The 16,067-nt window shown below is 45.3% G+C and overlaps 1 protein-coding gene across 2 annotated transcripts in view; it reads left to right on the forward strand.

Moving 5' to 3' along the window:
* tmtc1 (transmembrane O-mannosyltransferase targeting cadherins 1) overlaps positions 1 to 16,067 on the forward strand; it is an 88,252-nt gene that overhangs the window by 55,085 nt on the left and 17,100 nt on the right. For both annotated transcript variants that reach the window (XM_061029217.1, XM_061029216.1), the window contains 4 exons: positions 2,333 to 2,522; positions 9,353 to 9,474; positions 14,564 to 14,731; positions 15,793 to 15,906. In XM_061029217.1, the coding sequence (XP_060885200.1) occupies positions 2,333 to 2,522; positions 9,353 to 9,474; positions 14,564 to 14,731; positions 15,793 to 15,906 (594 nt within the window). The remainder of the gene's footprint in view (positions 1 to 2,332; positions 2,523 to 9,352; positions 9,475 to 14,563; positions 14,732 to 15,792; positions 15,907 to 16,067) is intronic.

The following is a 16,067-nucleotide window of genomic DNA, read 5'->3' on the forward strand; positions in this document are numbered from 1 at the left end:
GCAGCTGTAATTTTTACTGATGTGAGGATTATAAATGACCCACAGATGTTCATTAAACATGTTTAACCTTAACTCGGGTTGAGTTGAAATGAACTCGGTTGCCCTTGAGAAAAAAATCCTACCTGAATTCTGCTTCAGGGCTCATTTTGAGTTGATGATGTGAAGCTGTGAATTGTATCCTCTCCTAAACTCACCTGCTGCGCTCTCATTGGCTGGAGGAAACACACCAGCTCCCCGACCAGAAACGTCCCGAGTCAACCAGAACAAACCAGAACAGTAAAATCCAGTCAGAGGACACAGAGCCGGCCCTAACCATTTTGGTACCCTGGGCAAGATTTCAGCCGTTGCCCCTTAAATTGCAGCCATTTTGACCACCAAAGACAATAGTCATAGACTTAAAGAAAACTGGCATTCAGCTTTATATTTAACATCATTTCTTTATTTTAAAATAAAAAATACTTGAAATACATGAATAAAATGATTATAACTCTAATATTTCTTATAAATAAACACAAAATATAATAAATACAAATAACTAGTGTAACAGAACAAACAATACCAAACAGTGCAGGGAGCAGAAGTGGTCCCAGACGGCCCGGGGATGGCAGGGGATGGATTTAAATGTTTTATGATTGCATCTGGAGAGAGAAGATGAGCATTTGTTAAGCAATCTGCATTTTCTAATATAGTGTGAAAACAAAATATTATTTTCTCTTCAGAGCAGTACAGAAAACCTCAGCATTTTTTCATGTGACCCCCAGACCTGCAGGATGCACACAGATCTATTCAGTGAGGACTTCTGTACAAAATGCATTCATGCTTTCAGACATCAATACTCTAAAGGCAAGAGCTTAAAACTATTAATGACAACAGGAGGTGGAAAATAAACATGTTAATCGACCAGGGTGAAAGCTAAACTAAGTACACAAAGATGTCAATAAATATGTAAGTGGTTTTGTTTCTCAAACAACATTAGAACAAAAGAAAAAGTGTATTACTTACACTGGTTATTTTTTTAACATGAATAATCTTTACCTCATAAAAGTACAGTGGAAATAACTGATGTTAACTCGATGTAGGAAACACAGACATTACTATCATCCATCCATAACAAGCTAGCTTAACTACAACAGATAATTGATCCGTGCATCACGTTACCTCTGTGTCTTTTTCATATTATTCCTCCTCTTCTTCTTTTTCGTCCCTGGGCTCCGGAGGGCTGTGTTGTTGTTTACATCACGGCCATTTATAAACGTGATATTAATCCGTACGGTCAGTGTCTCTCACGTCTAATAAGTCACCTGCCCTCCTCCTCCACAACGAGCAGCTGTGTTGTGATGAGCTGCGTCAAGCAGGAGGCGAGAAAATAGAGCCTTTTTAAATATGTGATAGTTGTGTTTTCTTGGCTTCTTTTGGATCGTTACTAAATAAAAGCATGAACATTATATTAGATAAATAATATTTAGTGACATTTAAACGCATTTTTCCTAAAATTTCTTCTTATCTTAAACTTTTCCGCCGCACTCTATGGAGGCTGGCGCCCCTAGCATTTGCCTATACTGCCTATGCCACAGGGCCGGCCCTGAGAGGACAGAGTCTCTGCAGACACAGTCACCACCACCACACATGTACGGAGGCCCAGAAGGGACGATGGAGCAGCTTCACTTTAGGAGAAGTCTGTATTTTATTTTGAAGGAGGAAGCTGCTGACTCTGTCTTTAACCACAGGACTGTTTTTTTGTTTGAGGTATAGGGCAGGTTGTCAGTGTACTGTCACCTCTGGGATTCATGAATTTGACCAGAGGAAGGTCACAGGGAAATATTTATTTACCCCAAGTACCCCACGCTCCGTTTCTCTCCGGCCTGTTTTAATATGTCTTTTTTTTTTTTTTTTTTTGCATCCTTTTCTGGCTCCTCTTGTTCTGTTTGCGTTTCCCTCTCTGACCCTGCGCCAGCTGTTTTAACTGACGTGAATAACTGCCTCGCCGCGGACAGATCGATACTCTAGACAGCCGTGCAGGTCTCGAATACACCGAGAGAAATGTGGAGAAACTGAGGGAGGAAAAAGACGACGACGGCAAAAGCAGCAGCGGCAGCAGCGTTTTAGCATTCAGTGCAGTGTGTGACTCTGCACGGGCTCATTTTATTGGACTCTAAATGTCAAGTTAGAAAATGACTCCCAATCAATATTCAACCTCGGACAACCTCCTCAGCTAAACCGCCAAACATTTTAGTATTGAGATAAACAGACTGATTAGAATGATGGATTCCAGCTCTGATTATGTTTGACAATTAATGGATCATTTCTCTCTCCGCCTCCTCTCCTCCTCCAGGATCCTGACCTACTCCTACCTGCTCTCCTTTAACGCCTGGCTGCTGCTGGCCCCCGTCGTGCTGTGTTACGACTGGCAGGTGGGGAGCATCCCCCTGGTGGAGTCGCCGGGCGATGTGCGCAACGTGGCGACGGTGCTGCTGGCCGTGGTGATGCTCGCCCTCTGCCTTCACTGCGTCCTCTCTCTGCAGGTAAAGACAGCGCTTTCACACGACCTTCCCCGACGCCTGTATCTTCAAATTACATCATGCAGTACCTTGTTTAAACTCAGGGAACGCATGTAAGAGCTGGTAACCCTCCAGAGGGGACGTGTTTCAAATAAAAAGCTCATGGTTACATCAGGACAGCAGCAGTGGCGGTTAAGCTCCTGAAATTTCACATTTTCCACCACACTGAACCATGCCAGAGTTTTACCCCAGATGAACTGAACAAAGTAGCAGGACATTAGATGAAGATATTCAGGGTCTGCAAAGGATGATACCTGAAAACGTGTGGTGACCACAAGCACGGCTTTGAACCAAGAGGCCAGATATTCTGATAGAAGTTTAAGCAAATCAACACCAGTGATTAGGGATTTTTGATCGGATACAGATATATCGACCGATATCTTTCTTAGATCTATGTTTGATCTGTAGAGATATATAGATATACACATTTAGTGCAGTTATCAAACACGATTATAATGAAGGCAAGATGGTCACTCAACTGGAAAATAATCGTGCGTGATCGTGCAGCACCGCTTGATGCTCTCTGGAGAGTGATGATGACTGTTGTAGTCCAGTGGTTCTCTGCGTACCACCTCCGAAAATATTTGGCTCTCCAAGTACCACCATTATGGTAGACATTAAAATACACCGTAGGCCTATTTCAACACACGTTTCACGCAAGAGGCAAATTAATTCATGAAAAGAATATTATTTAATATTGACTGTTGGCAGCCACACTGTAGGCCTACTAAGGGTTAGTGCTAGAACTGGAACTTAAACTAACACAACTCTGACATTTGACCAAATCAAAAAAAGTGCAGCACAATAAAAATGACAACTTTATACCAACAACCTGTTTGAGAATATTTAATCTCCAGTGTTTCCCACACAAACACGATACCTGGGCCCATGTATATTTCCGACCTGTTCTTATTTAATTTTTCATTTATTCATAACATTTCTGCGTGCCTGAGAGAGCGAGAGGGAGCGGGGGAGAGAGTGCAGGCGCGCGCTCCGCAGGCTCTGTGCAACCAGAGCCGCTGTATTATATATTATAAGTCTCTGCGTTCAACATAGCAAAACTGCCTATAAAAAAAAAAAATCCCTTTCGACTCCTGCGGAGTGTTAAGACAGCAAAAGAGAGCAGACTCACATCAGCTTCAGAGCTACAGAGAGAGAGAGAGATAGAGGGAGGGGGAGCGATAAGTTCCACTGTCCGCACATGCATCACAACGGAAGCATCTCCATAAAATGTACAGCTGCTTGCTGCCGATTGTGTACTGAACTCCAATAAATAACAGAATATCTGTTAATGTAGACCTACGGCTGCTTGCTGTTGTTTCAGTACTGAATTATAACAGATTATCAAGGGGAACTTTTCAAAACGTGAGGCGTACTCCTGTTGTTGTTTATGTCTGTGCGCGCAGATTAAAGTTGTTTGTTGCAAAAACGAGATTAATTTAGAGGGGAAAACACATTTGATATAAATACAACTCAATAGATACAAGACAGATAAGATTGGCGTTTTATGCTGAACGTTTTTTTTTAATATATATTGTGGAGATTCCTCTACCACCGGTGGTACGCAGACATCACAGAATATAACAACTATAACATCATGAACAACTGTGTCATGTTTCCTTCAGTATCCCTCTCAGTTAAACTGTGTCGACTTCCACGCCCAGAGATCGTTTTTTTTTTTAAGACTGCTAAGGTAACATCATCTCATCCTTTCTTTATTGAATATAATGAGTCTTTTTAAATCTTCCATTAAAGAGCACAATGTGTATTTAAGCAGCGTTTAATCAGCGCGCCTTCACATCCCAACGGGACTCTTAATTAGCGCTTCATTAAAGGCGAATGTGCTGAAAGGGGTCACTGCGGTCAGGTCTGGGGCTGTTCAGAACATGTAGACGTACTGATTTAACACTTCACTCCCTTCCTCATGAATAAGAATTTCACTTCTTATGCCGTCCATGCACATGTAGGAGTCGTTACTGGAAACATTGCATCGACTGTGCACACACACACACACACACGGGTTATACACACATCCTTCTGACTCGTCTCATACACCTGCTGTTACCGTGGAGACAGACCTGGCTCTGTGTTTGTGTGCGCCTGTTGGGAAGCCGTGTTTCCCTCTCTCCATCAACACCTGCTTTTTGTTAAAACCTCCTCTCCTCCCATAGTGCTCTACACTCGTATTCCCTTTTTCCCATAATGCCTCTGTGCTTATCTCTCGTCTTACATTTCCGATGATTTTGGGTTCAAGGAGTCTTTGTTGAGCCGTGCTGCTGCTCTGGAGAGAAAAACATTCCTCAAACCCAAACGTTCCAGTGCAGAAAAGTATCACTGAGTCTCACTAAAGGCTGCAGGTCTCCTCACAGGTTCATCTCCAGGTTTTTTTTTATTTTTTTTTATCACATTCATGGAATCTCTCATGAATGCATGGGAGTGAGCATTTCACTCAGAGAAGTCAAAATATTCACAATCATTTTCTTCTCATCCATCAGAGCGTCAGCGGAGCAGGAGAGCGAGCCTCTGAATGGACAAGTAGGGTCGTTTTTATTCACAGAACATTTTGTACATTTCTCAGAAATGTTTTGCCTGCCCGTCTTTAAGAACACAAAACTACGTGAATCCTGAAAGCAACTGTTACTCGTCCTGAGTGAGAAACATGACACGCTGTTCTCAGAGTTTTGATTTGTAGTGTTGTCGTACGAGAAAGGCTCATCTGATTAGGACGCCTCCCTGTGGAGGTTTTCCGGGCACGCCCAACTGGAAGGAGACCCCGGGGTAGACCCAGAGTCTGGCCTGGGAATGCCTCAGAATCCCCCAAGAGGAGGAGCCGGGAAAACGTTGCTGGGGAGAGAAGAAGGGAGTCTAGCTTGAAAAATTTAAAGGAATCTTTTTCAGTCATCTCGTACTTCGTCTTCAGTCTCATTTTGTTAAATAAATCATGAGAGAATCGTATTGTGAGTTTGGTGAATCGCTACATCCCTACTTTTTTCGCTTGCTCCCACCGCGACCCGACCTCGGATAAGTGGAAGAAAATGGATGGGTGGACTTTTTAAAACACTTAAAAGTGTCTAGTTTGAGCCCGAGTGCTGATGCATTCAGTCTTTAAGTTTGCTGAACAACACTGCTGCAGGTCAAACTAACAAATAAGTCGTTCAGGCTGAAGCCAGTTTCTTGTCCAACAGTCGCAGTGTAGGCGTTTAAATCTGACCTTCATCATGGTGCCCACTTAATGTCAGCCATGGGTTATGGTTTCTTTCTAAGGGGAAGCTGAAATGTGTTCAGATTTTATTTTTGACCTCAGACCAACGTGAGGACCAACACCGTCAAACTCTGAGTGAAATGAAACCTGACAACAGCAAATTCAGTTTTCATCCTCAGAACTCCGTGTGTCTTTAAACGTGTTCCAGACGATGTAATTGGCTCGCGCGGAGCCGGCAGCAGCGCTGAGAGCAACACCTTCGACATGGAGTCTCTCTGGAAAGATATTCTTTCTTTATGACTTGACGAGAGCTGCGGGATTGGAGAGAAGTGTGTGAAGGTTTGTGTTTAAATGTTAATCGCACCTGTGAGAGCCGTCAGCGCTGACCATATGTTGTTACAGCGGGTGTGTGTGTGTGTGTGTGTGTGTGTGTGTGTGTGTGTGTGTGTGTGTGTGTGTGTGTGTGTGTGTGTGTGTGTGTGTGTGTGTGTGTGTGTGTGTGTGTGTGTGTGTGTGTGTGTGTGTGTGTGTGTGTGTGTGTGTGTGTGTGTGTGTGTGTGTGTGTGTGTGCGCGCGCGTTAGACACAGAGAGAGAGAGAAATATGTTAATGAAGCTTTGTTAAGGTGTTTAAAAACCTGGGCCCTTTCTTTAACAGATTGTGGAGTCTTAATGACTGACAGCCCTATTTTACTCAGACAGCTCTTCAGCCTTGCAGACAACGGGAGTTCTGCGGCCCTGATTGGTTAGATGGTCTGTGTTATTGTCTGACTTTCTTTGTGTAATGCACAAAAAAAAGAGCAAACTAACAACAGAGGCGGCAGTATACCAGCAACGCTAAAGCGTGTGTTTGCAGAGAGTGATGTCATGTCTGTTTCATCTTCCTCTTTAAAGATAGAGTCAGCAGCTTTCTCCTTCAAAATAAAATAAAAGTGAAGCTGCTCCATCGTCCCTTCTGGGCCTCCGTACATGTGACTGTGTCTGCAGAGACTCTGTCCTCTGACTGGATTTTACTGTTCTGCTTTGTTCTGGTTGACTCGGGACGTTTCTGGGCGGAGATGGCGTGTTTCCTCCAGCCAGTGACAGCGCAGCAGGTGAGTTTAGGAGTGGATACAATTCAGTGATTGGACGCCATTCAAACCGGTGAATATGACGGACGTGGACGTAGCAGCAAAGAAGAGAAAATATAATCACAGTGAGGAGAATCACCAAGCGGATAAAGCTCGTTCTAAAACGAGGGTGAACCTTGTGTTGTCTTTTACCCGTGGACGTGGAGTTGGTCTGCTTCCTGTTGGACAGGCAGGTGACGAACACCGGCGGTTAGCTTGCAGTGTAGGTACAAGCAGTAAACGTACACACTACATCCTGCAGGGAGGGTGAGCTTCGAGAGGAGGAGGAGGGGCCCAGTCTGAATGTTGTGTTTACAAACTGTTACCAACATTTCTACTGAGTCTACCTTCAACATCAAGGTCTCTCTCTCTCTCTGGGATCCTTTCTGTAATGTTGTCAGACATTTAGAGAACAATCTGAACCTGTCAGTGGGGAGGAAAAAAGCACTCTGTTGATGGAAGTACATTTGGTGCATTAGCCCTCACTGACGCAGCCGACTGAAGAAACAAATTGAGCAATAAAACAGCTTTTGTAACTTCTACTTATTTAGACCTCTAAATATGTAAAAAAAATACAGCTAGATGCCAGTTTTCCTTTCAGGCCACTTCACTTCATCCTACTGAGTTGAGGATGTGATACATAAATTTAAAATCACACACACACACACACTCTGCAGCTGTCAGTATCAACATGTTTTCCTGACCCTCGGGACGATTTCTTGCTGAAATCCTGAATTAATTGCACAACGCTGACCCTTTGCAACCTCAGGAAGTAATTTGCGTTCCAGCGTGCCCTTTCCCGCCCTCTCCCCTCGACCTCGCCGTGCGATAGACTCTGCTTTAACGACCTCACGGAGCCTCAGTGGAGTCTGACTTCACCTCCTTCCTGTGTTAACGGAGGGGTGAGGTCGCACTTTAAATCAAGCTCCGTTTTCTCCAGAAACACATGCTGGAAAAAAAAACAGAACGTGCTCTGCAGAAAGGAAGTCCTTGACCTGCAGGAGCGCACACACACACACACACACACACACACACACACACACACACACACACGTACGCAGACACACCCACGCTTTCAGAACTGTGTTTGGAAACTGGCGGGGGGGAAAAGTGCACTGGATGAATTTGGCAGCAGTTTCTGCCTGCTCGTCCAGGATTGTCTGTGGGTTCTTCTGTGCAGCCGTTGTGTGTGTGTGTGTGTGTGTGTGTGTGTGTGTGTGTGTGTGTGTGTGTGTGGGTGTGTGGGTGTGGGTGTGTGTGGGTGTTTCAGAGCCAGTGGTCAGTTTTTCAAGTGTGTGTCCGTGTGTTTATGACTCCAGGCCATCTGGGGTTCTGGCCGGCCTCTCCCGTGTGGGCTGCAGGTCTTCATTCAGTTTCACTTTTCTTTCCCTGCATGGTCCAGCTGCTTGCAGTCAGAGACATCTGGAGAAAACTCTGTCATAGAAAATGAAAGTGAGCTCGTTTTAAAGGCCACAGTTCTATTGGCTGTCAGATTTCAAAAGACATGATGTTTATTGTTTGTCTCTGTAACTATTTCCCTGCATGCATTTGGTGTCAACAACTCGGAAACTCGGGAAATAATGAGTTGCTCGACTTGGCGTCATGCATGTGAAACAGGTTTTGCTCTCAGGTTCTAACGATGCGTTCATGTGGTGTCGGACAAATCGGAAAAAAAAACGAGTTCCCATGTCGGAAAATGCACATGAACGCCTGCTCAGGTTGGAACAACATGTCGGGGAAGAATGAGTCGCCCGACTTGAGGTCATATTTGTCGTCAACATGGCGGTCAAAAGATGTTTTGTTAGTGTTCAGATACTTTTTGTTTATTTGCGTATTGCACATCAGCTTTTAGCTCAAATATAACTCGTAACAGAGACGTGCACATACGTCTTCTTTTTAACATCCACGCTGTTTGTTGTTGATTCGGACTTTCTGAACTGAAAGCACGTGAACACACTGAAGTTGGAAACGTGGACCATCCGAGGAGCACCTGAACACTCAGGGTCTCTGATTGGAGGGACACTAATCAGCTCTTGACACTTCTCTCTCTCTCTCTCTCTCGCTCTCTTATTTCTGCTAATGAGCCAATCCACTGAACCCAGTGAGGGGCGGCCGCCTCGGCCCAATTAGAGGCCTGTTTGCTCAAACAAACAGAGGCATGACGGGATTATATGGGAGGAGAGAAGGCTCGGAGCATGATGAAATATAAATGTGCTCAGATATGGAAAAGGGAATTAGCTGTAATTTGATAATGTGATCGCCTTAATTGCTTCTCTGTTGAGCAGATGATTGTTAATATGTAAGACAGATTGGTCACGGCTACTGAGTGTGTGTGTGTGTGTTTGCAGAGTGTGTGTGTGTGTGTGTTTGCAGAGTGTGTGTGTGTGTGCTGGCAGAGAGTGGAAGCTGTTACATTTCTAAAGAGTAACATCATTACTGTTCGCTGTGACTCAATGTCTCTGTGTTTGTCGTCTTCTCTCTGCAGAAACAGGAGAGCAGGCAGGTGCTGGTCGGTTTGCTGTTCCTCATGTTTCCCTTCATTCCTGCCAGCAACCTTTTCTTCAGGGTGGGCTTCGTCGTGGCCGAGAGGGTCCTCTACATGCCCAGGTGAGTCACTGTGTGTGTGTGTGTGTGTGTGTGTGTGTGTGTGTGTGTGTGTGTGTGTGTGTGTGTGTGTGTGTGTGTGTGTGTGTGTGTGTGTGTGTGTGTGTGTGTGTGTGTGTGTGTGTGTGTGTGTGTGTGTGTGTGTGTGTGTGTGTGTGTGTGTGTGTGTGTGTGTGATGGATTATGTTTTGTGGTCCTGCAGTTATTTGTCTTGTTTGAGGTATTTCAAACACCTACTCTCCTGAGAAAGTGAATCTCATTCCTTGAGAAACTGGATGATGTTTTTGTTTTTTCTTTCACTCCTCCCATAGACTGTGAATATGAATGTTTGAAGCCTGAGTGATTTCAGATGCTGTCTGTCAGTTGGGGCAGGTAAAATCAGAGGGGGGGGGGAGTCAGGGAATCTGCTTGTGGCTCTGCTCTCAGTGGTCAGATGTGTGCAGTCATAAGACCCAACGAGTTAATGCTGACGGCCCTAATGAGCATGTTTTACATTTTTCAGCTCGTGTTTCTAAAAGTTTTTTTTTTAGAAATCACTAATGTTACATATTTAATACAAAGACTTGAGGTATTTTATTGCTGTTTGTGTGTTAGCGTGTGTGTGGGGGGCTGTTGTGAAGCACTTTGCGCTTTTGTATGAAAGAACTCCACAGATAGAGTTTGATGAATGAATGAATTGGAAAGTAATGTAAAGACCGGAAAAGCGTCAAAGCCGTCTCAAAAAGGCCACAGACGGCCGTTCTATTGGCTTCCTGTGTGTGTGTGTGTGTGTGTGTGTGTGTGTGTGTGTGTGTGTGTGTGTGTGTGTGTGTGTGTGTGTGTGTGTGTGTGTGTGTGTGTGTGTGTGTGTGTGTGTGTGTGTGTGTGTGTGTGTGTGTGTGTTGTTACACTCGTTCTCAGCCATATCTCTCTCCGCTGCGTTTCCCGCTCGAGTTAAGAGCCTCTCGTCTCTCATTGGAGGGTTTCTGCTCTCAGTTTGCTCTCTCTCTGTTCTCCTCTCTTAATCTGTCCATCATTCCCTCCGTCCACATCTCTGCTCTCAGTCCTGTCTCCGCTTCTCCGTCATTCGTCATTAACTCAAACCCTCCATCTTGAGCTGTTTGTTTTCTCCACGTGGCGTTCACCCCCCCCCCACCCCCGTGCCCCCCGTCTTTTAGCCCCTCGTTCTCTGCTGTCTGTTTCCTTCAGTCTCCATCCCCTCTCGAGTCCTCTCGAATTGTTGTTCTCTCTCGTCTTTCCTCTGGTTCCATAGGGAGGTTTATCCTCGGAGGTTATTCTGGTATGCAAAGCGTTTAAATGTCCCCCCATGAATCACGACCTTTATGAGACTTAGTGGGCCCGTTGGAGTGCGCGGGGAGGCGGGCGCTTCTAGCTCACAGAAATCCTCCGAGTTGTTCTCCCTCAGCGCTCTCATGTTAACCTGCTACACAGATAATTGCGGCGTCCCTTTTAGCAGACGTTGAGTTCTCCTCTGTGACTCTTCTTCTCGGCTCTTAAGGCCGCAGATGCTTCAGACGTGGAGGCAGCTTGTCCTCCGTATGTTCACTGCACAGGAGGCCCGTGTACTTCACGAGTATATTCATATTGTGGGCGGCGGGAAAAAAATGATGCAACATAACATCATGACAACAACGATTCAGTCATGATTCAGTATTCGTTTAGGAATTATAGAAATTTGGTTCAACAGAAATATAAAGACATCCTCTTTAATTTAGCTTAAAGTTAATCAGTGCAGCCATTGTTGAGGGGTTAGTGTCCATCAAACAGCGCTTTTTGTGTTCTAGTGCTCTAGACCTGTGGTTCTCAACTGGTCTATCTTAAGGATCCACCACCAACAATGAAAATTGTGACTCACATTTCAGATTTTATTTTTTTTTCTTCAGATTTTATTGAATTAAAAATTGTGCAGTTTGAACCTCAGATTGTATAAAACTTGTGAAGGAACTAAACCAACATGTTTTTAAGAGCGCTTCATAGACTTTTTGACACATTGTTTTCCCCCAGTCACATGTTCACGACCCACTGAAAACAGCTCCGAGACCCACTTTTGGGTCCCGACCCACCAGTTGAGAACCACTGCTCTAGACCAGGGATGGGCAACTTTGGTCACAGCAAGGGCCACATTCATTTACTTCTCACTGCCAGGGGGCCAAATTGTAGGATACAAAAACGATTACAGTCAATTATGTCTCAAATTTAACTCAACATAGACCAGTGATCAAATATTATTATGGACATATTTCTGGTTTTCATGATTTCATGGCAGATTTTGTCATCTTTTCTTCATGTTTTGATGTATAAAAATTGACCTGAGGGCCACATTGAGGGTTGACGAGGGCCGCATGTGGCTACCCGGGCCGCCAGTTGCCCACCCCTGCTCTAGACCGATCCGTTTCAGAACGCTTCTCACGGCGCTCATTGCTGCTAGGGAATGTCACTTTTGCTTCCCCTCGGTAGTCACTCGTGGGTGTGAACGTGACTTCTGTAGACAGCCTCTAGTGGACACTCGAGGAACTGCAGGAGTTTGCACTTTTGCATCGGGCTTTATTTTTCAACACCGGAGGTCGCTGCTGGGTTTTCACTGAGAGCAGTTAGAGAATAATGAGAGGGTAATAAAAAACTTAGATTGAACCAGATAAGGGCATAAAGATAGCACTAGACATAAAACATAATCGCATGTGACAGTGAGAAAAAGGAATATTGCTGAGATAGTTTCCTCCTCCTGCGTGTGTGTGCGTGTGTGTGTCTGTTTGTGTTTGTGTGTGTGTGTGTAGGACGGTAATGTGCGTCGGGGGCATTTGTCTACAAACTGATTGGGATGTTTTTCATACAGAATCAGTGTAGGATAATCTCATTTTCTGCAGTGTTGAATCACACGCTGTTTGGTTTGAAGGCTGAATTCACAAACACACACACACACACACACACACACACACACACACAGCTGTACAATCTGTCCTGTCAGTGTTGATATGTTCCAGCTCTTGTTCACGCTGTTGAACGTGGAGTAAAAGGTTTACAGAACGTTAAAAGGATAGCCGCAGTGTTTTTGCCGAATGTGTTTTTTTTTTTTTTTTTGTCCGTGCTGTTTTTTGACATTTTATTTATTCCCCGTCTTTCTCTCTGAATCGTTCTCCTCTCAGTGATTTGCTCTTGTTTGCCTTGACTGGTCACCTCTCGTTCAGGCTCATCTCTGCTGCATGTAGGAGTTTCAACAAAGCATCCATTTTTCTATCGAGGCTTTTACTCAAATTGTACCGAGTTCATCTCTCTGGGTCAACAAGCTGTTGTGTAAAAAGAATAGATGTGGAACGTCCTCCTGAATGAAGAGTCCTCTGGTTGGATGATCGAGGCTCTCTGAAAGGATGTAGAAATTAGATAATGTGATTAAAATACAAAAGAGTGCGTTCAACACTCGTAAAAGTTCCTGCAGAATTGTTTTGATGTCCGAAGAATCAAACACGTTTTCTCTGCCGCTGGAAAGATTAGATTTTTTATTAACGCTGCAACAGAAGCAAAACTTAAAGGTCCGATCAGTGAGATGTGTAGTGAGTGAGATGATAAAGTGACCTTACTATATGATCAGACATTAAGGAAACATGTTATGTTGAAGTGCTGGCTTCTCTGACAACAATGCAGCAGCCAGTATGTCCTCCTTCTAACTTTAGATTCTGCACGGCCGTTTTGGACGCCCCTCGGTTTGCCAGATATGAGACCAGTTATCAAGTCAAACCAACATGGATTCTGATCTTTTCTTTGAGACGGAGAACACATCTGCATCAGAGTGTGGAGTTCAGCAGGAGAAGGATTCAGCACCTTGGAATAACATCAGAAGTGATCAGTGAGAGAGTGACGGGTGGCTGCACACACACTCTGACACAGCAGGAAACACACAGAGAAGAACAGAGGGAGGGCGGGAGGTGTCAGAGGTGGTTACTGTCTACCTGCCAATAAGAGGAGTGATAGTGACGAGGACGGACGGACGGTGTGAAGGAGAAGAAAAAGAGAGAAAAAGACGCCTGGAGGGGAGAAGTCACTGCTCTTTTCTCTTCAACATAACCTCTGTGTTTGTCTGCATGTCTTTTGTATTTAAAGGAGCAGTATGTAACTCTGACACCTAGTGTTTAAAATGGGTACTGCAGTCCAAATTCTAAACATTGTACAGAGCTGTCTCCCCCCGCCCCCTCCTCTCTAGAGTCCATGCTCACGCAGGTTGCCATGTGGTGGACACTGAAGCTTCAGTGTTTATCCAGCTCTGCATCGGTCTGTAAACCTTTCTGTGTTCTAACCTCTCTCCATTTTTCAAAAAGCATCTCCAATATTGATCCTAGTTTGAGCACGTTTCTGCTCGTGGAGCTTATTAGAAACATGCAGAGGCTTTTTAGGTCGGGTACAATCACTTCTATCTGAACCAGTTCTCTTGCCCGCTTCCATCACTGCAACACCTGTTGGTTTGACCTGATAACTGCTCTCATATCTGACAAACTGAGAGGCTTCCAAAACGGCCGTGTGGGGGGTGCAGTTTTAGGATATGTTCAGGCTCTAGAGGAAAATATAACTATTGCAGCTGATCCCTGTAGTAAGACCTTTTTTATTTTAGCAAAGCAAAAATACAAACGGAGTCCTCTGAGCTCGTCTGTGCAAGCGGTCACTTCCACCAAACTTCAGTTCTTATTTTACCAGGATGTGTTTTTTTTCCATTTTGTAATGCTACGAGTTTACTGTAACCTATTTATAGATCTTTTCTCTCTTGTTGCTCTTCTTTCCTTAAGGGGGCTCTAATTTTGCATTTCTGCACTCGGACTGAAACTGTGCAACAGTGTGGAAGAGATGTCTAAAAAAAAACTCAAATGTGATCCAGGTCAGAGATTTTAGGGGAAAGTGGTTGAGATGTTGAAGCCAAAGTGATCCATCCGTGGTAGAAATATGAGCACCCAGGGGAGCTGAAGTGATTTGGGTGAAAAGCACCACGGAGGGGGGAGGGGGGAGTATTTTACGTCTCGCAGGATTGAAGAGGCGAGTGCTGAGTAATGACAGAGACACACCGAGCTCATGAATAATACCTGTTTTCTTCTATCTCCTCTCCCTGCAGTATGGGCTACTGTATCCTGGTGGCTCACGGTCTGGGCCGGCTGTGCTCGGTGGTCGGCCGTTGGGGCACGACGGTCCTCAGCGTCTCCACGCTGCTGCTGCTCGTCCTCTTCTCCTGGAAGACCGTCCAGCAGAACCACGTCTGGCTCTCCAGGGAGGCCCTGTTTCGGTGAGCAGAGACAGAGTCTGTGTGTTCCATTAGGTTGTCAAAATGTTTGATAGCACGTTTATTAAAGCGATTTTTATCTCTTTTAATTATAATGATTTATGGTTTCAGAAAGTGCAGAAGCTTTAAAACCATTCTTGTTTACCAGCCTGTAGATCATTTAAATAACATGAAATGATTTAAACAGATGAGTATTGTGTCCTCATGACAAACAAAACTAAAATAACATGTTCCCCTGCTGAACCAAAGGTTGAAATCTCCATACTGGACCTGAAAGAAATGTCATGTCGGATTTCTCTACAGTCTAACATTATGCCTCCTCCCCCTCCTGCTCCGCCTCCCCATCCTCGTCCTCCTCTTCCTCCTCCTCCTCCTCGTCCTCCTTCTCCTCCGCCTCCCCTTCCTCCTCTTCGTCCTCATCCTCCTCCTCTCCTTCCTCCTCTCATTCCTCTTCCTCCTCCTCTCCTTCCTCCTTCTCCTCCTCTCCTTCCTCCTCCTCCTCCTCTTCCTCCTCTCCTTCCTCCTCTCATTCCTCCTCCTCCTCTTCCTCCTCTCCTTCCTCCTCCTCCTCTCCTTCCTCCTCCTCCTCTCCTTCCTCCTCTCATTCCTCCTCCTCCTCTTCCTCCTCTCCTTCCTCCTCTCCTTCCTCTTCCTCCTCTCCTTCCTCCTCCTCTCCTTCCTCCTTCTCCTCCTCTCCTTCCTCCTCCTCCTCCTCCTCCTTCTCCTCTCCTTCCTGCTCCTCCTCCTCTCCTTCCTCCTCCTCTCCTTCCTCCTCCTCCTCTCATTCCTCCTCCTCCTCCTCCTCTCCTTCCTCCTCCTCCTCTCCTTTCTCCTCCTCCTCTCCTTCCTCCTCCTCCTCTCCTTTCTCCTCCTCCTCTCCTTCCTCCTCCTCCTCCTCTCCTTCCTCCTCTCCTTCCTCCTCCTCCTCCTCCTCTCCTTCCTCCTCTCCTTCCTCCTCCTCCTCCTCTCTTTCCTCCTCCTCCTCTCCTTCCTCCTCCTCCTCCTGTCCTTCCTCCTCCTCTTCTTCTTCCTCCTCCTCCTGCTCCTCCTCCTCCTCGTTTCAGCTCTGGTATCCAGACTCTGCCTCACAATGCCAAAGTCCACTACAACTATGCCAACTTCCTGAAGGACAGCGGGCGTCACCAGGAGGCCATCCACCACTACACCACGGCCCTCAGGTCTGACTCTTATGACACAATGTTTCCTCTGTTATTAAAATGACAAGCCGGCATTATGAACCAAGTTTCTCTTCAGCACTGAACACCCGATTATTCTCTAAATGTTCCTTTAATTAAGAGCTTTGTTTGTTTTGATGCATGCTTTGCAAAAAGCCTCACCT

The sequence above is a fragment of the Labrus mixtus genome, chromosome 22 (genome assembly GCF_963584025.1).
Source record: "Labrus mixtus chromosome 22, fLabMix1.1, whole genome shotgun sequence".
In the NCBI taxonomy this organism is placed as follows: Eukaryota; Metazoa; Chordata; class Actinopteri; order Labriformes; family Labridae; genus Labrus; species Labrus mixtus.